The sequence below is a fragment of the Pyxicephalus adspersus genome, chromosome 10 (assembly GCF_032062135.1).
Source record: "Pyxicephalus adspersus chromosome 10, UCB_Pads_2.0, whole genome shotgun sequence".
Lineage (NCBI taxonomy): Eukaryota > Metazoa > Chordata > Amphibia > Anura > Pyxicephalidae > Pyxicephalus > Pyxicephalus adspersus.
The window spans coordinates 17,206,991-17,231,970 of record NC_092867.1 but is presented as its reverse complement, the minus strand read 5'-3'; the positions used below and the strand labels follow the sequence as shown (position 1 = coordinate 17,231,970).

At 37.1% G+C, this 24,980-nt stretch overlaps 1 protein-coding gene across 1 annotated transcript in view; it reads left to right on the top strand.

The window, feature by feature from the left end:
• Positions 1-24,980, top strand: part of LOC140339621 (alpha-2-macroglobulin-like protein 1) — a 72,038-nt gene that overhangs the window by 34,785 nt on the left and 12,273 nt on the right. The window contains exons 13-28 of the mRNA XM_072424390.1: positions 396-468; positions 1,030-1,175; positions 1,814-1,969; positions 3,755-3,919; positions 4,667-4,790; positions 5,450-5,528; positions 6,485-6,710; positions 7,315-7,435; positions 8,689-8,810; positions 10,559-10,610; positions 11,197-11,280; positions 12,908-13,084; positions 14,073-14,148; positions 15,350-15,506; positions 16,781-16,849; positions 17,193-17,355. Coding sequence (XP_072280491.1) covers positions 396-468; positions 1,030-1,175; positions 1,814-1,969; positions 3,755-3,919; positions 4,667-4,790; positions 5,450-5,528; positions 6,485-6,710; positions 7,315-7,435; positions 8,689-8,810; positions 10,559-10,610; positions 11,197-11,280; positions 12,908-13,084; positions 14,073-14,148; positions 15,350-15,506; positions 16,781-16,849; positions 17,193-17,355 — 1,990 coding nt within the window. The remainder of the gene's footprint in view (positions 1-395; positions 469-1,029; positions 1,176-1,813; positions 1,970-3,754; positions 3,920-4,666; positions 4,791-5,449; positions 5,529-6,484; positions 6,711-7,314; positions 7,436-8,688; positions 8,811-10,558; positions 10,611-11,196; positions 11,281-12,907; positions 13,085-14,072; positions 14,149-15,349; positions 15,507-16,780; positions 16,850-17,192; positions 17,356-24,980) is intronic.

Below are 24,980 nucleotides of genomic sequence, written 5' to 3'. Positions count from 1 at the left end.
AGGAAGAATACAGCAATGTCCTTTCTCTACCTCACCTACTGTAGAATTAAATCATTGTGTGCTAATTGTATTGAGACTGTGTTATTCTGCAAGCAACTGGACTGTGTTCTTTTATTCTCTACTACACTTAAGCTCTTCTTTTGTGTGTTGGATTTTACAAAAAAAACATTAAAAAACATATCTGTAAACCTGTGTGATTTTCTTTAGTCACCCCAACAGGAAAGATTCTGATCCAACCAGGGGTGCACCTGATTGCACTAATTTGTGTCTAATATCTGCCTGGAGTTTTGTTTTTAGGCATTTGATGCATAAAGATAACACGGAAAAGGGTTTTTTTTCTCTCTTGCATATAAACTGAGCATGCTAACTAACCTTGATTTTCTGATCCTATCCAGCTGATGTCAAAGGAAGGAATTGTGTCTATTGGGGAACATAAGCTGGGCATTAGAGAACAGCCATCTGCTACTGGTGAGTTTGTAAATTCAGTATGTAAATTTGACCCTGCCTGACCCCATTCCAGGGCAGTTTTCTAGAGGCTAGCATTGGTGGTTGTTTTATCAATCGTGAAGACTGGTTGGTTCAACATTTCCACTGTTTCTATCAACCTTTGTAATATAAAATAAACCTTTAATAGATAAAGTGTATCTTCCTTGCACTAGTCACAGTGGGTTTGTCAAACACTGCAGTCTCACCAGAGAAAAACCATAAAAGATAAATCTATGAAATCTAACAAATAACAAAATATTTTGGAGTATCTACCCACTTGTTGTTTTATCAATCGTGCATCAAACCACAATGGGGCACACAAAGATGGCTGGGAACTCCTAGAAACTCACAAAACTCCCAGATGAAAAAAATTTTGATAAATGAGACAGGGCAATTTCACTTTTGGACTATCCAATCAATGCGGATATCTGAAGCAAACTCTGCCTACCAGGTTTTACCCTTAACCAAAAAGTTCACTTTAAGGTAGATTGACCCATTAACATTTTATGTCTTTGTAACAGTCCATTTTTCTAATTCCTTAAGAGCTACACGGTACATTTTTCCTGAACTTCAAAAAGAAAATTGAATTGTATCCTCAAGCCACCATTATTGTTTTCACTATTCTCCTAAATGGAGATATTGCGGCAAGTCGAACTAAATTTACAGTGCCAATGTGTCCAAACAACAAGGTGAGAAAACTATTTAATTTATATAAACAATTTAAAAGTGTGTGATCAAGACTGTATCACTGAAAACATTAGGTAGCTGGATCATATTTTATTAAACATTATAATGTTTTGTGTATCTTTATAAAACCATGAAAATGGGAACCAATATTGTCATAAATTATCCTTATAAAACCTAAAAATGGGGAACAAAATATTTTCTCTATTTTAAAAATGTTATGTAGTAACTTTTTCCTTAAAGATACAATACATGTTAGGTTTTTCATTTAAAAATATTTCCTAACCCATTCTCCTAAACTAAACTGCACTACCCATGCACCCCCCCCCCCCTACTACTTACCTCTATGGTGTTGGTAAACTTTTCTGTGGTGTTTACAGCCTGTCCAACGTAATTCAATGACAAAAATGAAGCCATGTACATAATCACTTGTCTTTATATATGCTCTTATTCTGGTCAAGGAGTAATGGGTGCTCAAACACATTTTGTTGGATAGGATATAGCTGAGGGAGGGTGAAAGGATGAGTTAAGGGATGTTTTGCTAAATTTTATAGGTCTACGTTAGACTCTGTATATGTGCAAATTATCTCTGATATCTGGGTCATTGATGATGAATCTTGTTCTTGTGCTGTATTATGTACAGGTTCAGCTTAAGTTCTCTAAAGACCAGGTCCATCCAGGTGAGAAGGTTAGTCTGGAGGTAAAAGCGGAGTCTGGATCGCTTTGCTCTGTGCGCTCTGTGGATAAAGGAGTATTGCTTCGCAAAGGTCATCAGAAGTTAAATTTACCAAGCTCGGTGGTAGGTTTTATTATTTTGACAAACTTAGAAGCATATTATAGAAAGCTTTGAAGATGTGACATTAGTTAAAAAAATGTCATGCAGCAAAAGAAGTTTAATACTTGCCTATCCGGCCACACCCTTTCGTTCTTCAGTCTCTTGGCCTTTTTATCTCTGACACACTACCAGGTGTGTTAATTGCCAGATCCCCCCCTGCACTCTGTGTTTACTTTAGCCAGTTCCCACATCACCAGGTTGATCCAGCAATTACAACGTTTAAAGATCTGAGAAACAAACAGTGGAAAGCCCTTTTTTTTTTGCAGGTTATGCTTTATGATCATTTTTAACTTACTTTTTTAAATGATCCTTCTATTTATTTTCGCTTTGCTTCATTCAGCTGCCTAAAGTGAAGAAAATATATATAGTTCTGGATGTAGATAACCATGTAACTCATTCCATGTGATGTTGCGCCAAGCAGCAGCACTATCATATGGAAAGTGAACATAGCACTGAGACTTAAATAAAGCAAGTTCTTCTACTTATAGCAGCTGAACAGAGATCTACGAATGAGCAAAAAAAACCAAAAGAATGTACTTTGTGAAGAAGGGAGTTTTAAATTGAACCAGTTGCTTTACCTGAATGTGTAATAGTGCTACTACAGTCATGTTGGGGACAGCTAATCAACCAGTATTTTTTTTTGATTTTCAGGAGAAAACTATAGTAGATAGATGGTAGGGATGTTGAAACTGCGGTATATTTGAAGCTCAAATGCTGCATCCACATCTGTACTAAAAAGTTCAATCAGAACAGGATGGGTCCACAACTTTTACATCTGTGCTCAAAGCTTGCTGAAAAAAACACTTACTGTTGACATCCTAAACCAGGCAAAATGTGTGTGTATGTATATATATATATATATATATATATATATATGTGTGTGTGTGTTGTGGCATAGCACAGGGGGATCGTTCATGGTAATGGGATGCTTACAGGGAACAATGGACGCAGCAAACTCCAAAACTCCAAAATAACAGCAGTTTTTATTTGTTTAGGCAAGTGTTACAGCACACTCCCCAGCACTTCACAACAAAACAATAAACAGTAGCCGGGCTGGGCATCTGGCTACCTCACTTAGGTGCCCTCTCTTATATACACATACATTATATCAGTCCTGTTCCACTCACAATTTTGTAGTACTGTTTGGCGTCTGGCTTTCTCCCAGCCTGGAACCCTCTGGCTCTCCCTCAGCCTGGAATCAACTCTGGCTTTCTCTCAGCCTGAAATCCACCCTGGGTCTCTCTCAGCCTGGAATCCACTCTGGCTCTCTCTCAGCCTGGAATCCACTCTGGCTCTCTCTCAGCCTGGAATCCACTCTGGCTCTCTCTCAGCCTGGAAATCATTGTAGCTCTCTCTCAGCCTTGAATCCACTCTGGCTCTCTCTCAGCCTCTTGCTGATCACTACTACTCTTGCGCCTGAGTGCAGGTAAATATATCCCCAAATTAGGGTTGAGCCAAGGAACCCACCCTTCACTTCCCTTGCCCGGCTCCAGAGCCCTAAAGTACCTGGTTTTCTTCTCAAAACCTATACCCATCAATTAACACTTTCTATTCCCTGGAGCCATTAATCCACTTTCCCTGACAATTTAGGACACTCTGTCACAATGTGTGTGTGTATATATATATATATATATATATATATATATATTCATATTCTCCAATAGGAACACCACCAAACTTTACTTTCTGTTGTATGAAAAACCCTGGTGTCTAGCTATGTCCTTATGTTTTGTTATGTTTCTTTCTTAGATTCAGGATATAGTTTATCGACTTGCAGTTAATAGACGTGGTCTTCCATATAAAATTCAGGATTTGGAAAAGTTTACTTGCTTCAGAAATGAGAAAGATAAAACAAAAGAGATCCGTGAAGGGGTTTGGCACAGTACTGAACCAGATGTATACAGGCTATTAAAGGTAAACTCAGCAAATAGTAGCAGCTGTGTGGACTACATCTGAAAAGCAATATACAATAAAGGAATGCATTGTTTTGTTAACTGTATTGTAAACATTATAGGACAGAATTCTGAACACTGCACTGCTGTTTAGTTTGGGTGACACTTTTTTAAAACTTAAGCTACCTATTTTGGAAAACACTCTTTACTACAAGTTGCAAGCGTAGCTCTTTTATGGAGAGCTGTGGATGCTGACCTATAAACATTGATACAGTATCAACTAAAATACTCTTGCAAACCAGCTGCCAATTGACTGGCTAATGGAACACCCAAAGACCTGTTGCTCAATCCTGACAAAAATGTCTGACTGTCATCGCATGTCTTTAAGCACCCTGTAAGTAAAACCCTTGAAGATAAAATATGTGGAATCACATGGTATAGCCAGTGGCAGGGGGTAGTATTGGAGGCAGGACTGATTTAAAACCTGATAAATCTTGGCAAACTAACTAAAAATCAAACCCCAACCAAAACCAGTTGGTTTAACCAATGTTCTAATCAGTGTTAAATACGTGGCATGGGTAACTAATATCAGGCGGTCCCAACATTTTTTTTTTTAAACTTTTAGGAATTCTTGCACAAACAATAAACATTAATAAACTTCAAAAAAAAAAAAACTTACACCTTTTTATGTTTGTATGTTTTTGATACCAGAATGTAAGTGCAACAATATGGTAATATCTTTGCTGACACTTGCACTTTTACTCTACAGGAGAGTAATCTAAAGGTTATTACAAACACCAAGATTCGAAAGCCTGTGCTATGTACCCTTCCCAACTATACAAAGCGAATTGGTTCTAAAAAGGAAAAGACCCCAGTGAAGGAAGCTTCAGTTGGTACGTAATATATAAACTTAAATGCTAATGTTTATAATTATTAATTACATTGAGTTAACACTATAAGTGGACACTGAAGGAAAATCTGATACAGTTGGAGAGTGACATACAAGGCTGATTTATCTGCAAATTTATCTAAGCTAATTTATCTGTCTAAAATTTAGATTGGAAGGGGCTCCTATGTACAAAAAGTGGTTTGGTCCTTTATACATGCCCATAGTTGCTGCAGTAAGTACACACCACCTGATGTATCCTAACATCTAGAGTCCACATGCCAGAATTCCCTTTCGTATTGACTACATCATTACTCTCAGCAAAAAAACAATACTTCTCTGATGTCAAGCCTTGTGGATGCTGAATCACTGTACTATGTCTGCCTGTGAACAGACATTGTCAAGTGACTTAATTATCAAGGCTAGTGCAAACAAAAGTGACATTTTTTGGGGGTTTTTTGAGTTATTTCAGAGATCAACTTTAAATTCATCATCATTTGTCTTTACTTCTAAAAATGTTATTTTTGTTGTATTGTTGTATTGCTTTGTCAATAAATTTCCATCTTCTGTACTTTCTGATATTAGTTGTTCTTTCTTGTCATTTTATATTCTCTCTTCGAGTTGTCGCATATGTTTCTGTGGCTCTGTTTTCTCTTCCTTCTTCAGGTAAGAAGAGTGAACAAAAGAAGGCTATAATAAGGAAATTGTTTCCAGAAACCTGGCTGTTTGACTTAGTTTCAGTGGGGTAAGGATTGTAAAATAAAATTGATGTGATGCATTGGACTACTGATTAAAGATGTCTAAGACAGCACCAGAGGTTGGACTAAGTCATCACCCTTCAAGTCTAAGTCGAGTGCCAAGTCATTAACACCTAGTCACAAGTCAAGTGTCAAGTCACCAAGAATTCTTCCAAGTCGAGTCCCAAGTCAAATCACTTAATTTATCCACATTTGTCCCCATATAGAAACAGAGCTATGATCCTGTTCTTGAGCACAGGATTGCATTGTAAATCCACGGATTTCTTTTCCGACAGTTGAAGAGGGTGACTTTAGTCAAACTCAAGTCCATGTAGCGTGACTCGAGTTCCAACCTCTGGACAGCACTGATCCCTTCAAAGATTCTTTTATTTAGTCAGTTTATCTTTTATTATTCCTGTGCTGTGAAAAAGAGAATGAAAAAAATGTTTGTTTACAGTGTTTTTTTATTTTTATTATGATGTCTAATATGTGGATTATCTTTATGTTTATTGCATACTGCATACTGTCATGCATACTGGAATGTTGAAAGAAATACACCCAGCCAAAGTTCACAAAATTTTAAGATAAATTATTTTACTTCAGAAGACGTGGAAGGTGAACAATTGCCTTAAATTACAGCCAAATTTTTTTGGAGCGGGGTTTTGGATAGAATGGGTAAGAATTGTAACGTTTTAATTTGCTGGAGCTTCATCAGGGAGAATTCTCCCTCTTTTACTGCCTAGGTCAGGGGTGCCCACACTTTTTTGGCTTGCGAGCTACTTTTAAAATGACCAAATCAAAAGGATCTACCAACAATAAAAACTTGGACTTAATAACTCCTGTGTGCGGTAGAGTTTGTTTTGAAAGGCAGGGCTCAATCTACTCGCGTTGCTTTTTGCTTTTGCGTTTGACCATTATGACTAGTGTGTTGTCATTGATGCTAACATTTTGTTTTTGTTTACAGATCCTTGGGAAGCACAGTGTTAAACCTGACCACACCAGATAGTATAACACAGTTTGACACTGATGCCTTTTGCTTAGGAAAATCTGGTTTTGGGGAAATAAGTAATGTAATGCTTACCACCTTCAAACCTTACTTCATTGAGCTGATTATACCTTATTCTGTGGTACAAGGAGAACATTTTACTATCACTGCACTGGTATATAACTACTTAAAGGAATGCATGATGGTACGTGCAGCCATGGTTATCTTTCTATAGGGTTTACATGGCCAAGAAAATATCAAAGAGAGAAAGCACTTTTTGCTTTCAAAGGTTTTTGTCAAATTTGACAATTTCTGTGCTCTGGTTTCCATCATTATTTTTGTGAGTTGCACTTTTGATAAGTTACCTAATCTTGTATTTGTTGTATTAATACTTTGCTGGTAGTTTTTTTTTTTTTTTTGTAGATTTGAGTTACCCTTTAACATTTTTTTCCACTCACTATTTTTTTTAATCAATATATTGTAAATTGCATTTTCAATACTTTGGTCCTGTACAATAACGTAGTAATAAATGTACTAAAAAAATGAATATGTTAACCTAATTATCCTGTCATACCTAATTTTACTATTGCATTGCATTGCAGTTTTGTAGATGCTTGTTGCTTGCTGCCCATGTTGGTCTTACTTGTTAGAGCAACCTTGTCATAACAATGAAGGATTACTCCTGAGTATGTAAAACTATGCACCTTGTCCAATCATCTTCTGTAAATATTTAAAATTTTAAGAAGCTAGTATAGTATGCAAAATGTATCTGATATCCTTCTTCTCGTTTCCTCTCTCATGGGCTACAGGTGTTTGTGTCACTCTCTGATCTTGGGGATCACTCAGCATTCAAAAGCAAGGATCAGACAAGTTGTATCTGTGCAGAAGGGTCCACTAGCTTTTCCTGGAATGTGACTGCTTCAAAATTAGGTATGCAGGTCATGTCTGCTAGCAAAATGTTTGTTTAAGTTATATTTTAGTAGTTTTAAGTAGAGCTTCTTATACTTTTTCACCTTGATAAACAAGTTGAATTACAAATGAAATGTAATGTTTATAAATGTAAGATTGTGCTGTTTAGCACATTGAATCCCCCTTTATACCTTTAGCAATATCATCATGATCGGAACAACTGCTTTCCCTCCCACTGTCCTCTAACCACTGGAAAGAAATAAAATTTCAAATTAACAACTTAATTTTAATTAATTTAAAACCACAGTCACATGACATTCCAGTCAAGGTGTTCTCTGCTACTTGTTTATAGTTGGAGGTGTGATGCTTACTGGATTTTCATGGTAGGACCCTTTTCTGAATACACCGATAGATCTACAATGATGATTTCAGTTATAAGTAATGGTTAAATACCAGTAGGTCCCGACACCATTGCAGTCCCCTTTAGGTGAATATATCTTCATTTACCCAATCTTTAAATCACACAAGGTGGGTTCGGGAAGAGTGGCTGGGTAGGTTGGGAGAATTTTATACTTTGCCTGGAGATTTTTTAATTATTATTATTATTATTATTAATATTATTATTATTATTATTATTATTAATAATAATAATAATATTATTAACCAGTATTTATTATGGGTCTTAATCCAAGGTGGTATTGTCCTTGTGTGGTCTTCAGGACTGGAAAATGAATACATTTGTAATCTTTTTGCAGTGTTTTTTGATCATTAGTTCAGTACCCAGAGATAGTGCAACTAGTAACATCATTAGAAAAGAAATGAAGACTAACAGCTGTGTGTCATTTTATTTGAATCTTACATACATGTGTGAATCTGGGGATATTGTGGAAATCTTGGATGAACACATTGATAAGTTATCCCCATCACTGTATTTAAATTAGGACCGAAAACCTATTAAGGAAGGATTAAAAGTGCATGTAAAAAGTGTTTTCAGTCCACTCCTACTATTTATTGGAACAAAAAAATCAGTTTACATGTTCCATGAACTCTTCTTGATTTATGTTTTTATTTTTATTGCATAAAAAAAAATCTTTACTGAAATTTACCTGGCATTTCTGACCTATTTTTAGAAAATGCTAGTTGCCTAGCTGAGGCCTTAACATTATTTGTTTGAGTCACTGAAATAGAACAAGAATGTAGATCCAGTCATTTTTTGAAGGTTTTAAAAATTTGTGTTTAAATGTGTGTTTAAATTTTGTTTTAATAATCTTAAGGAAATTTGAAGGTCCGTGTAAGCAGTGGTTCACTCCAACTTAAAGGGGGGTGCACAGACCAATTTCCCAACCTGGACAAAAACCATCAAGAAGATAATATTGAAAAAATAATATTTGTAAAGGTAAGTGAAACTAAGTTCTTCAAATGACATATATTGATATAAAGATTTTTAGTTGTTTGCACCATTTGATTATTTTCAGTTTTGGTGGTTGTGTTCTTATCCAAGTTGTTTTTTGCACTGAGGCAATTGCTGTGCTGTCTGTCAAAAGGTACCTAGATCACAAGATGACTGCACAGAAATAAAAATCCCTTGATAGCTAAAAGAGTTCCTATATATGTATTTAAACATATTGGGCCTGATTCATTAAAGCTCTCCAAGGCTGGGGATAATACACTTTCACCAGTGAAGCTGGGTGATCCAGCAAATCTGGAATGGATTTCTTCAATGTCATTTGCTATTTGCTAGCAAATGCTTTGAATCCATCCCAGGTTTGTTGGATCACCCAGCTTCACTGGTGAAAGTGTATTATCCCCAGCCTTGGAGAGCTTTAATGAATCAGGGCCATTGTCTACTTTAAACATGATCCTGAAGTTATGGAACAGTAAGCATGTGCAAACACAAGTCACATCAAAAAAATCAATTTAGAGAACCATTGTAATAAAAAACACAGTAATTTTCTGCAATCTCCATATAGAGGTACCATTTATAATTTTCTTGGATGTGATACTGAGAATAAAAATAGCATATATCATCATAGCTATATAATCTAAAAGAGTAATATGTACTAGCTATATAAAAAGCTTCATATGTACTGGATTTAAAAGACTAGCTAGAAAGAATAGCATAACATATCAGAAATTATTTTTGGGAATTGTTACAGGAGAATATAGAAGGGGTGAAAAAAAAAAGATGAAGAAGAGAGAAAAAGAGAGAAGAGGAAAAGGGAGCATAGGAGAGAAAATGAGAGAAACAGAATAAAGGGAAAGGGTACGGTGAGGAAAAAAGATATCAGTAGAAAGCAAGGCTAAGCAGAGAGGGGAGGAAGAGAAGAAAGAAGAAAGGGATGAAAATGAGTAAAAGAGAGAGGAAAAAATAGAAAATGCAGGAAAATAGAAAAGATGAAACTAGAGGGGATGAGTACGAACAGGAATAAGAAAAAGCAAAACGGAGGGGGAGAGAAGAGGAGGAGCATAATTGAAAGAGAAAGAGAGAGGGGAGGCAATATTGAAGAAATAGGAAAAAAAAGAGGGAAAAGGAGACAAAATGAAAAGCAAAAATAGGGAAGAGAAGAGGAGTAATAAAGAAAAGGAAATAATATAAAAAAAGAAGGCATAGAGCAGAACCTTGGTGTAGTTGCCCCTCATCTATGACTATGCAATACACTTTATTTTTATTATTATTTTGTTAATATGCCACATCAATGAACTAAATATATGTTATGTATTTAAAATTTATATATAGACAAATTATTCTGATTTTTAATTAATAGTTCATCATTAAATATATCTGAATGCAAGCCATCTGTGGTCCCTGTATAACATATCTCAGACTGGGTGATGTAAAAGCAGCACAAGGAGACAATTAGTTGGTGTAAAGACTGTATATGCTAACAATGAACATGCCAATGAAAGGAAAGAGTAGAGAGAGGACTCTTTCAGTCTGCTGTTTCCTCCTTTTTCTGTCCTCTCACAGCCTGTTGGAGAAATAACTCTTACATGTTTTATTACATCAGTAAAAAACACAGGTCTCCTGCCCTGACAGATAGGGATTTGGTATGTTCAAGAGCTGTGTATATCTCAAGCCTGGCTGGGCAAGATTGAAGATAAAAATCTAGATTGTTATTATTGAATTATCTGCTTTTTCTCCAGCCTCCTGGACTTCTGGAGGAAAAGACACAAACTTCCTTGCTCTGTCCATCAGGTAAGGAGCTGCTTGAGGGTAACATCAAATTGGCTTAAACCCCAATTGCTGCCAAAAGTTTAGAAAATATTAGGATGTCGTTTTTTTACTGCCATCTATGCCCCTATTGGGGAGATGTCCCCTGACTTTCTTTTAGGTCAGAACGTGATGGGAAATCTAACAATGACACAGTTAAAACAGATTTTAGTAGCATAAGTGAGGTTTAGGATCATGTTTTTGGTTTCTGTTCAGTTTATAGCTGCACTACCATTTTTTACGGGCATCACAGGGACTAGGAATAAGTTAAAATCCCAACAATGGGGCAAAGGCAGAAAAAATCCCAAAATGTCACCAATTCCATGCCCTAAACTAAAGAACACACTTTGGTTGGAGTCAGGGTTTAATAATATAGCAGTAATTTATGGTGCTTAACCATCATCTTCAAGTAAGCTTAAAACCTCCCGTGCTTCTTGTAAGCTTTTGATTGGTTGCTATGATATACAGTTATATATTGTTATATACAGGTCAAGTATATATAAATACATGAAAGTAAAAACCATAAATAAATATTATGACCTTACCTTTTCTTCTGTTTGAATTGTTCCAGGTGACAGTGTCCGTGCAGAGGTGTCAATAAATCTTCCAGAGGGAGTTGTACAGGGCTCTGAAGAGGTTTATGTCACTATATTAGGTGAGGAAAAATCTGCAGAATAAACTGAATAAAGAAACAAAGTAACAACATTAACAAGCAATTAGTTTATCATTCTTTAAATCATATGAAAAGTATGAAAAAGCTAATTTGTTGGTGTGGTGCCCAAAGGGATGTGTAGGGCTTGTTCAGACTGGCTGTTCCTGTGTGGCTACCTGGCACTTGTTGGCTTCTGACCAAATGCGCATTGTGATGTGGTTGGTACACTTTCATTGAATGTCCTCAAGTGTCCCTGCAACTACTCTATAGACCCAGTCATTGTTGGCAGATTTCTTAATGCAGATATGCTTATGTAGTGGTAAGAACACCATGTCAAAACTGCTTGATAACAGTCAGTATGCACAAGCCCTTGAAAGTAAGCAAAGATACAGTTCAAGAGCCACTTCTCAAAATTACATTCATGATTAATAATTTGTGTGTTACTATCAACAACCCTAATCTGATTGAATTCCAAGAACCATAGCAGACCTTTAACACAGACCTGTATTGAAACTGGATCTCTGGACAATATACTTAGGATCTACATAACAAAAATTAGTTTGAATGCTCTTTTTATGTTAGAACTTAACATATGATTTTATATGGCTGGCATAAATTAGAATTCTCCCTTTTGGTGAGTGCATGAGTATCCTTGTTTTTGGGGGAAATAAACATTCAACATTTGGATTTACTGTAAGTAAAGCCCTTTGACTATATTTTTGGTTTATAAGCCATGTTTTTCAATGCTCACATACAGTGATAGAATTCCAGGTCTGTTTGTATGTAATTTGTAATAAAGTATATTATTTGTCAATGTGGATATTTAAAGAATTGCAGAATTCAATTGGTACAAAAACCCATTTTATATTTTTTTCACAGCTGGTTATGAGGGGGGACAACCACTCCACTTTTAAATAGGAATGTATCATTATATCTCCATTGCTCAGTTTGGACTGAGTTGCAATGAGCTACAGATGCTCCTCGCTTAGTGACCAGGTTCTGTTTCTGCAAATTCTGCATTAAGCGAGGGGCATAAGAAACACCCAGTCTGCAGCGCTGTGAACAAGCAGCGCCTGTAAGTGACAAGTGCACTGACAGTCTGCAGACCCAGGATCTTGGAGGATCATGAAGGAGGAAGACAGATGAAGAGGAGACTCTGCGTGGATGTACACTGTACAGTTCTTGCACAGTGTACTCACTGTGAGAGTCAGATGTAAGCGCTGGCAATCGGTAAACAGGTGGGCCATTTAATGACGGCTACCTGTACTGCCATATTTACTTTACTTTACATTACTGGCAAAATTTAAGTGGTTTTTAACGTATCTGTTTAATGTGTTTTTGTGTAAACAAGTTTATTGGGGGGGTATATTTAATCAATAAAAGGTGTGAAACCCCTTAAAATTCTATAAATGGTAGCTAGTGGAATAATAGGGATATCTATGTGGTTTTGGGTGCATTCCACCATGACGTAGTTGTGCATACCTGAGAACTGCATCATCTTTAATTTGTACCTATATTGAAGTATTACCATCCTTTGATATTACATGATGCAGGTTGGTTCAGTCCACAGTATTTGTAAAATGTATTTTCATATTATGATTTATTCTTACATCAAGCCTATTCCCTGTAGGAGATTTGATGGGCCGTGCAATTGCCAATTTGGGGAAGAACATCATCCTCCCAGAAGGGAATGGGGAGCGCAATTTGGTGAGCTTTTCACCAAATATCCAAATAGTAAAGTATCTAGAAGCTACAAATAAACTGACTCCTGAGATCAAATCTAAAGCTCTTACCTACCTGACTAAAGGTAAGTTACCATGAAGGCATTACAAATATTTAGTATTAGTTTAGTCACCTATACTTAATGGAGGTATATAATACAGCTTGGATACAGATATACACCTAAACTTGCTGATTAGATAGTAAAGGTGCAACAGTGTAAGACTGACATCACCATGCAAAGCTGTGATTTGGTAATTAATAATCATTTAGTACTTCCTGATCTGATTTACCCTGATTCGGTAAGAGTCTTGTTTTTGCTGTTCCTCCTATAGTCTGGTTGCCACTGTGTAGAGAATTGCCCTAGGGTAATTTAAATACATATTCAGATACTAATATTAAAGCTTGTCATCTTTTTGATTTTGATCTAAATATATAGATTAAAGAATGTGTTTGCATATCTGTGTAAACTTTAAATCTGTGTTTGCGTTTCTGTTTTGGTGCATTGCATTTAAATATGTGTTTTGTGTTAAGGTAGTCCTTTTATGTAAAGGGGCTTCCAATGTTACCAGGAGGCACAAAAATGCACCTGATCATGCATTCTTGGTTAGGGATTCCTAGGCAGGGCTCTGCAGTGCCATTTAGTCAGCACATGTTTCTGACTAAAAAAACAAAAATGCCTAAAAAAGTACTTTGAGAGTAGTGCCTATGAGGAAATGGTACATTTATGTCGGATGCATTCAATAGGTGCACCACAGCAGCCACATTTTGATGCATTAGGGTGTGTTTTGCAGGCCATTCAAAATAAATTTGTAAAATTTTGGTGCATTTATTGCAGTATACCACAATGCACCCCACATTATATAGGAGAAAATCTGGCAATTTTGAGGTGTCATTAAAAATAAATTAGAAGTGTATCATGTTTTGATATGCAATACATTAAGTAGACCCTTCTAGACCCTGTTCAAAAATCATTGATGGATGTACTTATAGGTATTGGACTAGTCTTTTATATCCTACATAAACCCACTGAATCTGTTTGTTAGGAGCACTTATTGTTTTTCACTTTTAAACAGGTTACCAGAGACAGCTGCTTTTTAAAAGTGAGAATGGTTCTTACAGCGCATTTCATGGCTACAAGCCCAGTGCATTGTGAGTATGAACTTTATTTAAGTTTAAGTTCAAGATCAAGATCTACTTAACTTGAAGCAAAAATACATTTTAAGAAAATTATAAATTATTACTTGGCTCATGGGATGCTTGACTTGGCAAGGTTGATGTCAATATGCCTAGGAAAGCTGGGGATCCAAACCCCCACAATAATCCAAACGAGATTTGAATTTCTTAAATTATAACAAGTTGGCATTGTATTTTCATAAACAAAAAGTGGTTGTAGCCATATTAGGGCATTTCTAATAAAACTATGTGGTCATTTGTTTAGTTAATCCCCAAAAAATTGAGGCGATTATTACTATACAAAAACTAATTTTTCATAGTATTATTAATTCACAGTATTTATAGAGTGCCGACATATTACACAGCACTTTACAAAGACCATAGTCATGTCACTGTCTTATTATTGTCATTTTCCTATTACATTTTTAAATCTGACTGTGCAGTCTAACATTCACCAAAATAAGACCCAGTGATTTTTGGCTGTAGGTGAAAAATGCATTATTAGCCCTTTCCTCCCCAGGCTTTCTGTTCCTGGCCCACCCCCTTCATCCAATGGATTTTAGATTTTCAATCATGGAGCATACCACAGTTCCCTATTTTCAGGAAGCTTTGTATGTGGTCCCTTCCAGCAGTTTTGATCTGCCTTCATTGCATAGAGAACCACAAAGTCTAGTGATAAAGTTATTGGGTCTAAAATAAATTATGTAATAAAAGCAAAAAAATGTAATGCTATAAATTAACTAGCACATTAATGAAAGGGAAAAGAGCAAAGAAAGCCAAAATAAAAGCGCAAGCACAAATCATAACATACAGAATACAAGTCTATAAAAAGATCAAAGCCTGTGAGACTTCATTTGGCTACTGTTTTTTCAGGACAAATATTCAAAATCAAGCAGTTTTGAGCAAACTAAAGAGTATTCACTCACATAGGTTTGTCTGGACCAGAACAGATATCTTAAATGAACAAACAAAAAGTAATTTATATAGTACTCTGCATGCTGTTTTTGTACACATGGACTTTAAGAAGTGCAAAATTAAAAAAAGAGGTACTAACACCAGAAAAAGTATAGCACACTAGGTAATCATGCATGTCCTGTACTCCCTTTTGACACTTTTGTTTGGGCCCTAAAAGTTTTTTGTGATCCCATACATAGTATCCTACTATCACATTTTGCAGGCTCACCACCTTCACATTGAGGTCATTTGTTCATGCTCAAGAGCTCATCTACATCCAGGAAAAACATATTGAGGATGCTTTGAGATGGCTAAGTCACCTGCAGCAGGACAATGGCTGCTTTGAAAATGTTGGGTCCACCTTGCAGAATATAATAAAGGTAAACATATACACACAGTGATAAAGCACTGATAAATCACACTGTAATAAACATTGTGGTTAGGTATAACAAAATATTTAAAAAGAAAGCTGCATAGGCTGCTACTGCTTAACTGCTTCCTAATATACTAGTTGTCTGGCTCTAGTGCTGATTCTGTGACTCTGATGCCTATATAATTTTAGGGACGACACCATTTTTATAGAACAAGCTTCATGATTCCAATGATGTGTTTTGTTAATAAAGGTAATAATTTATCTACTATTGTTTAATCTATCTTTCCACTGGCCACCAATTTAGGAAGCCCCCCACTTGACTTTTAGCACTGGTTGCCAAGACTTAAATGTTATTCCAAGGGTTCCCCAAAACCAGAAAATTATTCCAATAGTTCCTCAGGGATAAAAATTTAGAGAAATGTTTTCTATCGGAGTAGGTGGTTACTGAAAATAAACAATCCCACAGTTCCTATCTTTGGAAAACCATACTGGGGGTATGGGACTATCCAATAATGTCCTGTGTATTGAAGCCCTTCCCAAATAGATTCAAAATAGCAACCAAGTATCAGATATATTATTTTTCATGTTAGGTTAATGTATGTTAAATATTGTGTAAATATAACCTTTACATATTTTTCTTATAGCTCTATCCTTGACAATATATTCATTTGCTTCTCTCCACAAAGACACTGCCTTTATTCCAGCCTTTTTCAGAGTTTGTTTCCTAGCCTAAGGTGTTGGCATAGAGGTGATATAATTATTTGAATCCCAGTGCCTTCCCAGTTTTGTGTTGTCTATTTTTTCTAATAACCCCTCTCTTCTTTCTGGAAGAATGGTCCAGACATGAGCAGAATACACACTGCCCTTTTGCATCCAGTGCAGTTGTCTCATGCACATTACCTTAGCTCCATGCCCTGCTGCTGGCTTTCACTCATTAAAGGATAAAAAGTACAATTTTTAAATTGATGTTTCTATTTGTAATATGTCAGGAATTTATACTAATAGAACTGAAATAACACTCCCATGGTCACATATAACCCAATTGTAGAGCCTCAACTTCAACTCTTTACAGTATGTAAGCTTGAATTAATATAATGGGGTGTAGAAAGTTGATAAAGAAGCTGAGTTTAGACTTTATCAACGTGGTCATAACACCATGCATCCTGAAGGAACCACTGTAGCTGCAGTAGGTAGGTAGTGAAGGTTCTTTAATAAACCTTTAAAATATGTAATTGTATTGAATACCTTTTACTGTTCCCATATTTGTTTTCTTCTTTACAGGAAGGGGATGAATTGACACTTACAGCATACATAATCACAACGCTTCTGGAATATAGGAAAATGTTTAATGTGAGTTCTTTTATTGTGGTATTGCAGAATCCCAGGGGTATATATGTACTCTGCTTTCCATTATGATCTGTGGCTTCCACATAAAAGGATGTTTTTCATCTGTTCATAAAATGCAGGTCACAATATAGAGTCTGCAGCTCCTTTCTTTCATAGCACAGCAGCCCATTCTGTTTTAGTAAACTCCCAATGCACCTCACCTCATCCAGGTATGGTACCATCAACTGCACTAAACATAAAGCCATGTGCCAATTCCCATGTTGTAACATGGGTTAAAATATGTGACTTAACATGCTTTATTGTATTATAGGTGTTATTGCGTTCTCATACAGTGATCTTTTTACAGGGTCCAATGGTAGATAAAGCACTAAAATGTTTAAAAGATTCATTTGGGACAGCAAACTGTACGCACACCCAGGCTTTGATGGCCTATGCCTTCACCTTATCTGGAGATAAAGAACTCCGAAAACAGATGCTGGATAGTCTGGAAGACAGTGCCATAACAACAGGTAATGCAATCAACTCATGAGCAAAGTTGTTTTTTTAAAGTGGCCATTTAAATCATATTCCATTTATAGGTGTGCATGACTGGGTCATGTCAAATGATGGACTCATGGATTTATTTCTTGGTAACTTCTACAGCTAAATCTCCTTGTGCAACTCCAGCTTCTGGGATCTGTTTAAATCTTTTTCATGTAGCAGCTGTGCAGATCAGGGACCTCAAGTTTTTTTTTATAACAGAGAAATTCCACTTTTTGTTAACTGACCCTTTAATACGACCATGTCACTAACCTTAAAAGATGAAATAAAGAGCTCTCAGCAAACCAAAATATGGTTAAAAAATACTCCCCTTGCCGCTCTCTCCGCTCCTCCAATGACCTACTAATGACTTCCTCACTCATAACCTCATCACACGCACGAATACAAGACTTTTCTAGATCTGTATTAGTCTGTCATTTGCAATCCCTATTTAATGTACAGCGCTGCGTAATATGTTGGCGCTATATAAATCCTGTTTATTATTATTAATAATAATAATAATAATAATAATAAAAACCAAACTATTATTATTCATCTGGCACACAATTCCTATTTTGAAGAGAGAAGAAAATTACCATTTCTGGGATTTTCTGATGCTGGCGTCCCCTTTTGTGCTCTATAGTTTTTGATAATCCACACCACAGGACAAAGCAGTGACATGGGAGGAAAGTGCAAGAAACATAGGCTTTTAGTAGTAAACTTTCAAAGGTGTGCTAAATGCTAAAGATTTTTTTTGTGGCAAAATTCTTTGTTTCACACAGCAAAGCTCTGTAGCTTGGGCAGCTGGACATGCTTTATTTTATCTTTTTAAAACAAGTTAACCAAATTAGTAAAAATTAGTATAAAAACATACCTAGTGGAAATCGTCTGTTTTTTGGATATCAGCCATCCCACTTTTATTGTGGATACCTTGAGTGCTAAGAACATTCTGCAGATCAGTCAAAAATTTGTATAGCTTAAATAATGTACTGTGCAGCTTAATGTAGAAGAGGTGGTCCACTCAGACAAACAGTATTTTTGAGTCACAAATCCAGAGAACCATGGATTTATTTCTCGTTTTAGCAAAGTAAGTGAAGACATTCAAAAAAACCTTTGATACTGTTGGCAACTCTAAATAAAGATAAACTAGATAAATGCTCAATAAAATTGTCCAGGGCCTGACTACCAAACGACAATGGAATTTATCAACTCTAAAGAGAAGGGAGAAAAGGCAAATCAGTCGTGCATCGTTCCGAACAACTATCCTGGCGGATCCACGGACGATGGACGACTAACGATCCTAATTCAAGGGAAGGGGGAGAGCGTGCAGCGGGGTGCTGCTTTGTCACTCTCTCCCTCTCCTCTGGATAGAGCAGAATGATGCTGTATGTACAGCACTCGTTCGTGCATCATGCAGTGCTAGTCATTGGAAAGGATTGTAAAAGAGCCTATCCAACAACTATTATTGCACGTGTATATGTGGCTTTAGAAGTATATGGCCTGGCCTGAAAAACAGACAAAAGTGAAGGTGAGGAGCTGGGAAGTTTGTGAGTATTAACATTGCCTGCTTGCTTCCAAAGCTAATAAGTGTTCTAACAGATGTGATACCTTCTATTTGCCAAGTATGAAAATGGACAAAGTGACAACCAGTAAAAAACTCCAGGTTGCCCTCAGGGCCGATATTGGGTGAGAATCTGGCGTGTGTACAGTGCCAGTCGTGTACCGTTCCAAAAGACCATCCTGGCGGATCCATGGGCGATGGACGACTAACGATCCTAATGCAAGGGAAGGGGGAGAGCGTGCAGCAGGGTTCTGCTCCGTCACACATAGATTCGGAAACTTTCCAAATTAAGTCACAATGACTCACAGGCCTGTCACTCTTTTGCTTGTAGAGAATGTAGAAATTCCAGAAGCATTGCTAAACAAGATGCCTGAAAATCTTTTTGTAGTACTTATTTGGCTGTTTCTTAATTGCTGGGTAGAATGTCATTGCTTGATCAGCTCTGTCGACACCTCCCATGGTGTTATTGTAGTCAATCACCACTTGTGGCTTCAATATTTTTTTTCTCACTTGTGCGTACCATAAGAGTAGAGGCATTATGAACTGTACTTATTAGGCACACATCTTTCTTGTCACGTCATCACAGGGCCATCATTTTTGCCTTTCTGCCAGGCAACCATTTATCCTGTCTCCAGCTTCTTCTTTGCAAACATTGATGGCATGTTGCGCCGGTTAGCCCTAACAGTTCCATATGCATTTATTTTGTGTTGCACAAGAAATTCATTAGGTTCTGGAGAATTAAAAAACTTGTCAGTTTTGACACAAAAGCCCTGATTTAGCAATGGCTCAATGAGTGAGAAAAGATGTTGACATTCCACAGTTGCTGTATTTTGGGTTGAATTTTGTCCCTTTTCCAGTGTATAGGACTGAATTCCAAATGTAGCCAGTTGACGATTCACACGGCATTTTGGATTTCACGCCAAATCGTGCTCTCCATGATGCAATGTATTGCACCCGGCTGGGCCTCCGTTTGTAGGCCATTAGACTTTCATCTTTGCTGATGTCTCTTTCTGGCACATAGGTCTGTTGGAAATTTTTAGGACTCATTTGAGATACTTCCCACATTTTCTTGAAATTTGGTGCAGCATAAGTAGTTTCATCAAATTCTTCATTGTTGGCAATGTGTAGATATTTCATGATCGGCGTAAATCTGTACTCTGACATGACTGTGCAAAGAATGAAGTGGCCGGTATATTATTGGTAGACCAATACCACTTCTGCAGGGGTTTGCCCACCACTCCCTGAAGTATCACTAAGCCCAGAAATAGCCAAATGTTATCTTTGGTCACTGGTTCCCACTTTTTGCCTCTTGCAAACCTCGGGTGTGGAGCAGCTAATTGTTGTGCAGTGTACCTGTTTCAGCAACTATTTTTTCAATAACCTTATCGGTCAAAAACAATTGCAGGTATGCTAAGGGGTTGTTGCGTTCAGCATCAATTTTCACACCAGGTGCTACAGTAAATTGGAATCTTAGGGGCATTTCCTGAGTTGCACAGGTCAATAGAGTAAAAAAAAAATGTGCACTGACCTCAAACTTAGATTCGTTGCTGTGTTCACCATGCGCCACACTCGGGAATACCATCAGGGGGGTTAATCAGGAAGTTGTTGTGTAGAAAATCAATTGTATACAATACTTAAAAACTCCAATTTGTCAAAACAAGCAGTCTGGGGTTATTGGCTTTGCAGACCAGTCCCGCGGCAGTGACAAGTCAGGTTCACTTAATTCATGGCTAGCGATCAAAAAAATATATTATATATATATATATATATATGTGTGTGTGTGTGTGTGTGTGTGTGTGTGTGTTTAGGACAGTATACACAAAAATGTGGGTGATTCATATTAGTCAGTTGACCTGATCAAAAGGATTATGAGAAATAGCTTTGAAAGCATAGGGGGGTCGATATGAGTTTGAAAGGGAGTTAATGTTAAAAGATCTTCAAAGAGGATGGACATGTCATAGTGGTTACTGTGAGAGTAAATAATGCTTCATAAATTTATTTAATTTCAAACAAGCAAAAAGTTTTGCTTTAAAAGCCATCTTTATTTTCAAAGTCTTATCTTATCCCTGTAAGATGTAAATCAAGCAGGTGTAAGATGTCTATGCCCTTACTACTAAAAAAGGAATGTAAAACAAGCTACGCTTACATTTTAAGCAGCCAAGAATGACATTGTTTATTGCCTTGCAAATCACCACAGGAGTCATATGCTCAACATACAGGAATTCAGCAGTAACTCCTTAGGTGAATTCAACAGGGATAATGGATAATGGGGGGAGAATACATTAAGATTAATAGGGCAATTAGTGTATATCTAGGTTTTATGGATCCAATCTTTAAGTATACGAATGAGTGCAGCCTCAATATACTAAGCTATGTCTGAGATATTCAACTTGCCATTTAATGTGGCCTAAGGCTCCTGAAAAAGTTAGTAAGTGCACTTCTCTTGAAGTGAAGTAAATGGCAATGCTTGTAATAATATACTAGGTGGGGAAATGCTAACATCTTGATAAGGGCTACCCATCCAGTAAAAGAAACACCTAGAGTAAACCAGGTGAAGAACATTTGTCACAAAAAATGCATAAAGAGGGTATGGTTAACCAAGTACAGATGGGTCAGGTTTTTGGGGATGACCACTTCTAGACAGGAAAACATTTATCCCATTAAAATGGAAATAAAGCATACCAAAATTGTGCTTAAGTGATCAATATAAACCATTAGACTTTTGGAAGTTTATTGTGTACCCAGAAATGCACCCAATTATTACATTAATGATACACAGTAAATAATATTTAGGATTCAAAATTATTATAAAAAGTAAAAGTTATCTGCAAAAGTGGATATTTTGAACTCATATGGCCCACTACTAAAGCCTGTAAATTGAGGGGTGGTACTTACTACATGCAGTAAGGTGTCAATGTCTAGATTAAAGAGTAAAGGCAAGAGAGGGAATCCTTGTCAGGTGCCTCTGACATCAGCATAGGATTTGACAAATGAATATTAACTATAAGGGCAGTTTTAGGATTGATATAGAGAAATTTAACAAACTTCAGGATGTGAGATCCAAACTCTCTGTGATCCAGCAATGCAAATAATTTAGATTGTGTCAAAGTCTTACAGTATGATTAACAATTGATGGAAGAGTGGTGGCAGTGATGGCTGTGTGAATACCTATGGAGATGTGTCAATTGCATACAAATATTAGTTGGTTGGAGATGGTTAGCTATAACCTTAGCAATGAGATTGTAATCAATATTTATTCAATCAATATGATAATAAAAAGAGGGTAGCTTTGTATTCTGTTTCGGAATAAAACAGTGTAAGCCTCAATAGGTAGACAACTCTTTTTTGTAAAGTAAAAATGATTTTCTTTTTTTTAACACTTAACATGCACCCCATGAGGTTTCTGGCTGCTCCTTCTGGGCACGCCCAAATTTGGGCATGCAAAGAAAGAGCTTTTTCTTCAATGGCAAAAAATGGCAAAAATGGTGATTGCACGCATGATCTTGCGCAGTGCAAGATTGGGTGACGTAGGCAGAAGCCAGAAGATGAAGAAAAAAGATGGTGGCACCTGGTGTTTACTCCACACCGAGACAAAGGCAGATTACTTGAATGGCACAATCTAGGAAAGCTCTGGTGAGATTAAGGGATCTGCAGTAAAGGTGAAGTTATATAAGATTCCAATGGCTTGTAAAATTCTGCTGGCCATCCAGACCAGGGTTTTTTCTAGATGGGAGGGAGTGGATAGATGCTGTTACTTCAGACAAGGATAATGGAGCATTACAGAATTGCTGATAAGGAGTTTCTAAGATCACATTCTTCTGTTGTCCCGAAAAGTAAGCCAAGATATGACCATGCATCACAGCTTTCCATGTTTCGCATAACAAAATGAGCATGTCCCAATGTTGCAAATTGTCATTTAAAAAGTTTTTCCAAGAAGTGACTAGATGTGATTTGAAGGGTGGCATTTCTGAAATATAAGAGGTAAAACTACAGTAGAATGATCACTGGAGAGATATGCTTTAGAGTAACATGAATCTCTAGCCAAAGGATGTAGAGTTTAGGATATAAATGAGTTTAAAGAGAGTTAGCTGTCTATAGGAATGTTTTTGGGAGAAAATGTGTTAAAAGAATAATCCAGATGACCAATCTTGACCCTATTGAAGTTCCCAGCTATCACTAGATTAGGGTATTGATCTTGTAACAATATCTGAGCTAAATGTCCACAAAAATCTACATTGTGGGCAATAGGAGCATAAACATTTAAAAGAGAATAAGTAATACCATCCATTCTGATTCTAGGAGAAAGTACCTAGGGTGGGGGTCAGTTTGTTTATCTGAGATTTGGTATGGGACAGTAATGATTTAGTATGAAAAAATAATAGCTATCCCTCCCTGCTGATTTAGTGAATGTGGAAGAGTTTATATCTTCCCCCCCTCTCTTCCTGTTTTAAGTTGGTCTCTTTGAGAAAGACAAAGTCTGGTTGAGAGCACTTTAAGTGTGAGACCACCATTCTGCATTTAATCAGGTTACCACCTACATTCCATGAAACAATGTGAAGGTAAGATTGTGAAATGTTAACCCTTCCTGAAGCCTGCAAAGCACTAAAAGATGTCATGTAACATATGGAAGTATGGGATTACCCAGCCACAAGATGAAGAAGGCCAAAGACAGGCATGGCTATCCCAGGCTGCCCCATCACCTTGAAATGTATGAGAAAGAAAATAAATATATTAGGAAAGTAAAAGGAGAAAACAAGAGAAACAAAACAATATAAGCATGCCATGTAACTTAGTAATGAACCTGTTTATGTTTTTTTTATTGAAGTATTACATTCCCTGGTATCAGAAATGCACTAAACTTAAAACAGTACATTGATAAAAGAAACTTTAAAAAGTTATATAGAGTTAAATAGAGTTTATTTTCGTTAACAAAGAACAAACAGTTTTGAGCTTGGATATTTTCCACTGGACTGTCATATTATACTCATGAAAAAGAATAAAAGGAGTTGTCACGCACAGAGAACCAGGACCACTAGGGGGCGTTTGTGTGAGTTTGTGTGAGCACTGGAAAGGGCCAAGGCACAAAGTCTAAGCTGTAACCAGGTTTTCTACAGAGCCTCTGATGGTGAGGATATTGCGCTGCTGGTTGAAGCCCTTGGGCACACCAGGGTGGGCAGGCATGCTACCAAATCCCCAGGCAGGAGGATAGTCAAGGAAAGATGGGGTAGAGACAGGCAGCAAGCAAGAGAGGTCAAGTCACAAACCAGTGGTCAATAGCCAGGGATCCAGGAGAGAGACAGCAATGACACAGGGCCACTGGGGGCACTGGGAACACTGGAGACACTGGAAACAGCGGGAAGCACAGGAGAAGCAGGGATATCCACAGGCAGACAGGAACAGCACTGGGAAGTTGGCTGGGAACCAACAGACTGGACAACTAGGGGGTAACACAGGAGCTGGATACAGGAAACACTGGAATAAGCAGCAGGTGTACAGGAACTAGTTCATAGAACTAAGGGCTCAGCACAATAGAGACAAAAGACACAACTTGTTGCAGGAACACAAAATTGGGTCTTAAAGCTAGCTAAATAGCCAGGGCTGGTTAAGAGGCTATTTTCTGATTGGCTAGCGGCATGGCCAACGGCATTGGCCAGACGCACGCCCAGCATCAGAACTGCCCACATGCACAGGGGAGAGATGCCTGTGCTTTAGTAAGGAACAGGTAAGTGTGACAGGAGTAACAAGTTAAACATTCAGAACAAGTGAGCTGATCAAGTGGCTGAAAGAGGTGACTATATGTGTGTTCAATATTTTTGGAATATTTGAGCGGAAGCTGAATGGGGGCCTTTAAACTACCTAGAGATTCCTTGGGTGGATACTCACAACTTTGTAGGATATAGGAGAGCAAAGCGAATATTTTGATCAAGAAAAGGTAAAAATATCAAGATTTTGTGGCCATCAATAGTGAGTGTGCACTGCTTCAGGTATGGAGAGAGAATTTTTTCCTTATCTGTAAATTGAAAGAAAAATGTCAATAACAGCTCTGGGTTGCAA